The 7,434-nt window shown below is 34.5% G+C and overlaps 1 protein-coding gene across 1 annotated transcript; it reads right to left on the bottom strand.

The window, feature by feature from the left end:
• Positions 1-2,577: 2,577 nt before the first annotated feature.
• On the bottom strand, positions 2,578-4,661 carry LOC127091918 (arabinosyltransferase RRA2). Its single transcript, XM_051030657.1, has 2 exons — positions 4,358-4,661; positions 2,578-3,950 (listed from the first exon to the last, which is right to left on the bottom strand). Exons 1-2 carry the CDS (start codon positions 4,526-4,528, stop codon positions 2,835-2,837), a joined length of 1,287 nt encoding a protein of 428 aa, XP_050886614.1. The 5' UTR covers positions 4,529-4,661; the 3' UTR covers positions 2,578-2,834.
• Between the last annotated feature and the right edge of the window lie 2,773 nt (positions 4,662-7,434).

Below are 7,434 nucleotides of genomic sequence, written 5' to 3'. Positions count from 1 at the left end.
ACAATATTTTTATTTTTACCTTTTACACCTAGTAATACGATCAATAAATTTTATAAATTTTAATAACAATATTTTTATTTTTTTAAAATGATATTTCTATTTATTTTTGTTTCATTTCATTATTTTTTTTTCTATATGATAAATAATTAAGAATATTATTACTATTTTTTCATTTTATAATTATATTTTTAGGAAAAAGTTAACTTATTTATAATTTTATTTTAAAATTTTAAAATTACACAAATTATTTTTTATTTATTATATTTTATTTATTATTATATATATACTATGAGAATGATAATTTATGTGAGAACATGAGAATGAATTTAAACCATTAGATTTAAATTAAATTGATGAGATTATGTGTCATTTTTATTCTCAATTAATTTTCTCTCTTCTCCATTGATAAAATAAATGACTTAAATTAAAATATTATTTTTCTGACCATCATAATTCTCTCTCCTCTCACTCATTAAATCTAATGGTTTAGATTCATTTTCATATTCTCACATAAAAATATAAAAGATGAGCTTTCATATCATATAAATAAAAAGTAGTTGTTCATGATTCATTATCCATTATGTTTGATATTTTTAAATTTTTAAATGTTTGATATTTTTGATATTTTTAATCAAAAGGAGTGATTGATCCTTTGAAGGAAGTTGATATAAAAGTGGAACATAGGTTATGTATTAAACATAGTTATGGCTATTGTTATGATTATTGTTAGTTATAGTCATGAAAAATATTTATTTATTTGTTTATGCGGTTGACATATGCTATACCGCAAGTGCATTGTAATGTTAAGTAGTAAAAAAAATCGAACACACAGAAAGATGTATATAAGTATTGAAATTATATTATAACATTGTTTAGCTAAAACGATTGCAATAGTGATTTGTTTGGTGGAAAGTGAAACGAAATTAACAAATAACAAAAATAGGACACCGGATTTATGATTGTCTATCTAGACTCACCCCAATAATTATCCATGTTTGATTACGATAATATCAAAGTATTTTTTTAGAAAAGTAGATAAAAGTGTGTGTCACCCACTTTCATGGTGTGCACAACTAGGTGTGCTACGACTAAGCGGCTTTCTCAATAAAAAGTAAGTCATCTTGTCATGACGAACATCTCCTTGCTCTATTGTTTAGAAATCGACGGTCAAGACATCGAAGCATATCCTTTTGGACTATGATCATGTCTATGTTGTCTTTGCTTTCGCAACCGACATAGACTTGTTTCTGAATCTCAAATTTTAAAATAAAAAAGGACTTAAGATTCTCGTAATTTATATTGGATTAATCAATTGGGAGTTGTCATGAGATAGACTCTCGATAGACTCTCACAACCCCTTGTCCTTATAGGACTACTCACACATGGTGAAGTAAACAATAATCAAACAATATTTAAGGCATATCAAACAATTGGAATAAAATAAAGTAATACAACAAAACTAAATGGAAATAAACTTAAAATAAAGAAGAAAATAATTATTATACCAAAGTTGTTGAACAATTACAAGTGCAAGTAAGAACAAAAACTACAAAGTAGAAGCAAACAATAAGAGAAAAAATAGCAACTGGTGGATGGTACCTAAGTGTCACCCTTAGGTCTCTTCCATTTTCTCTCAAACTAATCCTATTTATAGAAAATTATCATTTTAATCACCTTAAATTCGTGTTAATACAATAATTGATCACTACGCATTGAATTGAGTCGGATTTGAGCTTCCAAAGGTCACAAAAATCATTAACACCCACTACCATCAAGTCTTGGGAGGTTATGGATGTCCAAAAGTCACAAAAATGTTCCAAAAACTCTTAATCATAAATGTTACGGAATGCACTATCATAAATGGTCACTTATGGATGAGAAAAAATAATTTTAAAAGTCTAGAAGTCGTGAAAATGTTACGGAATGCCAAAGTTTGCAGCAGAAACTGGAACTGACACGGCCAATGTCAGCTGACACGGGCATACCGTGTCAGGTAACACGACTGTGTCAAGCAACACGGCCATATCGTGTTGTCATCAAATTTTTACTATGGGTGCGCACCTTCAAGGACCAACACGGTCTGTTTCAGCTGACAGGGCCAAATCATATTGGTCTCGGGTCTTTAGTGCTTGAATGACTTACCCAACGCGCGATTTTCTATCTTTTACGATTCAATTTTGCTCGACACTTATTAGCTGAAAACATCAAAATAATATAAAATCGAACTAAAACAGTAAAAACACACAAGAAAACAGAAAGAAAATAAACTAAAAATATAATGCAAAAATCAATTCTCAACCGTCACACAAATCTCTTAAATATTTAAGAGCTAATTTAACACAAGAGAAGGAAGAAGAAAGACAAAAATGCTCTCAGGATTTCAAACTTCAACAAACAAATCTTAGTTATTTTTAATTTCTTTCATAAAACATATGTTCAAATTAGACTTTTTATTTTATTTTATTGTTGTTTTCGAGATGAGATGTGAGGAGAAGAACAACTAAAAGCCCAGATATAGTAGATAATATAGGACAAAAATATGAGACTTGGGCACATATGTGTCAAAAGACAAACCACTTAGCCAAGGAAAAAACAACAACTTTGTTGCGGAGACATTAAATTCCAACTACATACACACAAGAAGAGATATACAAAGTTAAGATGATAGATTACAGAAACTAGTCTAATAATCAAATATGACATACTGTAAAACAGAAAGTACAATGAGATAAAATCGATCCTCAGATAAATTAACAAGACTTCCACTGTATCACAACAATTAGCGCATACCAATCTTTTTTGAGTTAGAACCGTGTGGATTTTGATTTCCTGCTCTAATCAGAACCATCTGGGAAACTGTCGAGCGCATCTTGTTTCCCATTGACATAGAACTCGACTACAGCCTTCATCCTTTCAAGCTTATCAGGATGGTAGTTAACATGCACAATCACAGGCTTCAACTTCTTGAGTTTGCCGTCTTTTCTCACAGTCTTGAACAGAACCTTACTGTTCATAAAAAGGTACATATCCATTGTTCTCTTTGCAGCATGAAGCCCATCATAACCAGGATGTGAAGGGAAAAAGAGTTCTTCATTAAAAACTGCCTGATCCCATGCTTTATGATCTTTAGCAAGCCGGTCGGCAACGCGGTCCAAAAGCTCAATTGAAGGAAGTGTAGGTCTTATGTAAAAAAAGCCAGAGTTATAAACCCATATTCTCATGGTATGAGCATATCTAGCCCAACCCATAGAAGGTTCATCAAAGACATCATTAAATCCATAAGCCGTTTGATTACTATGACCATCCGACATTGACTCCACATCTGAATCCCTATAAATATAATCAAAGGGGTTCTGCAAATACACAATATCAACATCCGAGAGGAGAACACTGTAACCCAGTTGTAGAAACTCTCTCAAAATACGAAATTTCAATCCTGAAACAGCATGGTTCCCACCCGACTTGGCAATCAAATCAAGGCCTTGATCGGGATCTCTTCTATAGACAGGAACATCATTCGACTTACAAAACTCTTCGATTCTGTCATCTAATGCAACAACCAAATAATTAAGAATCCCAACCCTCTTGACATTGGTGAACCATACTTGCAACATTTCCAACACATTAGTATTAGCCAGAACAACAACAACCTCTTTATAGATAGCAATTTCCTCCAAGAGTTTTGCCAATCTAGGGTTCACTGATTCATCAGGAATAACAGGAGGGTTTGTTCTTAGAGCCTTGACCGTACCAAAAGGACCAGCCTTGTGATTCTCACCAAGCACAGCAAATTGTTCCCTCGCATGACCCTTTCCTTGCTCCGCCAAACGCAACCTTTCCATTAGACTTTTCACCTCCTTCTTCAAGTCAGAATTCTTCTCTTTAGCAGATTGAATATTCAACTTCAACGCACTAAGTTGTTCCGGCGATTCACAAGCAGACAAAGCCATCTAACAAACAAAATAAAAACTAAAATAGAATACTAACTAAACTTCCGTTTGAATTTAGCTCCACTAAATGAACAATTCACTCTAGAGTGTAAAATAAGTAATCTCAATCGTCTCGACTCGAAAATCAACGGATGTGGATGTAACACAAACTATTAATTGAATGGACTCAAATCCTCTAAGGCAAGAAATTCAGTTTCTATTTTTGAAAATTAAGTAACTCACTTTATAGTGTAAAATAGTATTGAATAACAAATCAAAAGTAAATATTGCATGTGATCATAACAAATCATGAGGTTTCCTGAATTTAGAGTAGCAAAATTTCAAACTTTGAAGTAATATAGGAAAATTGAAATGATGTAATAGCAATTACTGAGTTTTCTAAATAAGTAGAAATGAGCTACAACTACCTTGTGATTGAGAATTTGAGGAGTTGGAATGGAAGTGAAGAATCCATGTGGTGAGAAGAAAGCGAAGATACAACCAAGAAGAACACCGACGAAAATGGCAACGGCGATTCGAGATGCGGTGATTGAATGGTTTTTGTCTCTGGTGAGTAAGGCATCTCTACGACCCGCCATTGGTGGTTGATCGGAACCCTAAAAAGTCAGAGTGGTTTTGAGAGTCGTCGTCAACTGCTTCGCTGGTGGCAATGGTAGCAACATTCGATCTGGGTATTTACAGATATGTTTCTTTTATTTCTTTTCTGTCTAAAATATAGTATCTATATTAGAATTTTTCTAAAAATAATTGACATTTTCAATTAAAATATCTAAATAACCAAAATTTAAAAAAATATACAAAAATAACCACATTTTTTAATTAATGCGTTCAATTAAGTTAGAGAGGAAGCGCCATTAAAATTGACGCATTCAATTAAGTTAGAGATGAAGCGTCATTGAAACTGACGCATACTCCCAATTGTCATGTGTGTGTGATGCATAAGACATTGGCGCATGCATTTTATGGTTCATCTATAAATAACATGTGTATCTCCCATTTTTTTTTGCAAACTATTTCTTACCCCAACCCCATTTTCTTTCATTCTACTTCAATCTCCTTCAATTTTTTATTCTTTAATCATGTCTGAATACATTCACAAGAGAAATGTCGATTTAATTTTTTCAGCAGTGCAACCTCCGATAAAGATTCGACTTTGGAATATAGTAATGGTATTTTATTTGTTGTAGTCTGTTGTGTTGTTTATGTGTTGAATGTGTTGTATTTGTTTGTGATGATATTTTCTCACAAAGTTATCATATGAAATAAATATTGTTTTTAATATAAAGCAAAAGAGATACATGTAAAGTTATCTTGTTTTGCTTGTTCCAACACTGGGACAGTTAGTACGATTGTGACCGGGCTGACGACATGAACTACATAATCGAACCATTTTGTTCATCGTATCCATTTCGATTCGAATACGGGTGTTGTTTGGTCGGCCCTTTTTCTTTCTTCGCATAACCTCATTGTGCCAGAGAATGTCCCCTTGATATTTAGGTCAGTAATCCTCTTTTGCAACAACTGAAAAGTTAATTTTGTAAACATTGGATAGACTTCTGACTTTGTAAACGTCAGATAGTAAGTAGGATAAATCCATTTGAACCTTTAAACATGCTGCAATGACATGGAAGCAAGGCATACAAAAGGCTTAGAGCTTTCTGCAGCCGCATCAACCTCTATCTAGTTTCACTCTTTATTGTCCCATCGACATGTCTTCATTGTGATCTATGGACTCGACAACAATGTACCAACCCTTAGTACGGGCAAACACCGTGACCACGTGTGTGTTAGCTTTGGCAGCTTCGTGTCTAATGAATTTCATTGGAGCATCACTAAACAATTGTCCAGATTGTAACATTGAACTCCATTTGAAACATCTAGTCTCAAACAGCGCCCCTAGCCTGAAATATGTTGTTTGCACTAAAGCGGTTATAGGTAGGTTTCAGATGCCTTTGAAGACATAGTTCATTGATTCCACAAGATTTGTTGTCATGTGGCCCCAACGTTGACCGTTGTCGTGTGCCCTAGTCCACTTGTCTAATGGAATACTATCGATCAATTGTATTGCATCTGCATTAGACAATCTGATGTCTTCGCGGTAGTGTTTGAAAGAAGGTTCTGTTAATGCATAACTTGCGTTGACAACCTTCTTCCGCAACATTTTGTCTTTGATCTCTCGCATAAAATTTTGAGTGATATGTCTAATGCATTAGACATGCGTCAACGGAGGATCCTTCCAGCCATTATCAATGTTTTTGTAGGCACTCACTATTGAAGGGTGTCGGTCAGAGATCAAACATAAGTTAGGTTGAGGAGCAACGCGCAATCGAAGATTTTTTAGAAAAAAACTCCATCCATCAGCAGTCTCCCCTTCAACTATGGCAAAAGCGATTGAAAAAATGTTGTTGTTGCCATCTTGTGTCACTACCATCAATAGCGTTCCTTTATATTTTTCGTACAATCATGTACCATCAATTTGTATAATAGGTTTACAGAAAGCAAAACCTTTGATGCATGGTTGATACACCTAGAAGAGATGGTGGAATATTCCATTTCCAATAGCACAAGTTCCGTCTAGGGTATACGCCGACAACGTTTTCAACTTGACAGTAGTCCCTGGAGCATATTGTTTAAGAGCCACCAAGTATTTTGGAAGTTGTTTGTAAGACTCATCCCAATTGTTATACACTTTTTCAACCGCCTTTGTCCTAGCTATCCAAGCCTTCCTATATGGTGGAGTATAGTTGTATTGTGATACAATATGCGAGATTATTGTACTCACCTTTAACGATGGATTGTCACAATGCTCAACCATTGTTTGACTATAGTACACCCCATGAACCACTGATTCGTTTTCAAACTGATTCAATGTCCCAATTCGGGCAACCATATCGTCCACAATTCACCTAATCACAACGACCCAACTACCACAACATGGGCACCAAACTCAATTACGAAAGCGCCGTTGGCGACAACCCCCTAGCTATTGGGGACAAATGTTGACACATCTATCAAATATTGCTGGACCTTACACCAGACCTTCACACCAACCACCATTGGATCATGTCAGCACTCAAAGATCCAAAACATCTCAGAAAAATCGTGGGAGACCTCGAAGACAGACTAACGCACCTAGATGTGGAACAGGGAGCGTTTCAATGAGGTGAGTCATTAGATTTCTTGTCAATTCCATGTAAATTTTTCATTATAATATAAATATAATTTTTATTTTCAATATTTTTTTAATTAATTATAAACTTAACATCTAAAATTTAAAAATAAAAATCAATTAAAGGTGCATGCGCCACATGCATTGGCACATACATAGTGTATGCATGCGCCAATGCATGTGACACCAAGCATGCATGGCCAAGAAGCATGACGCCTACATACATTAGATTTGCATGCATACGCCAAAGCTCTGGGTGTCTCCTCTCTAGCTTAATTGGATGCGTCAGTTCAACTGGCGCATCAGTTAAAAATT

The sequence above is a fragment of the Lathyrus oleraceus genome, chromosome 6 (assembly GCF_024323335.1).
Source record: "Lathyrus oleraceus cultivar Zhongwan6 chromosome 6, CAAS_Psat_ZW6_1.0, whole genome shotgun sequence".
Classification (NCBI taxonomy): Eukaryota; Viridiplantae; Streptophyta; class Magnoliopsida; order Fabales; family Fabaceae; genus Lathyrus; species Lathyrus oleraceus.
The sequence above is the reverse complement of the archived record's forward strand: the minus strand, read 5'-3'. Positions and strand labels throughout refer to the sequence as shown.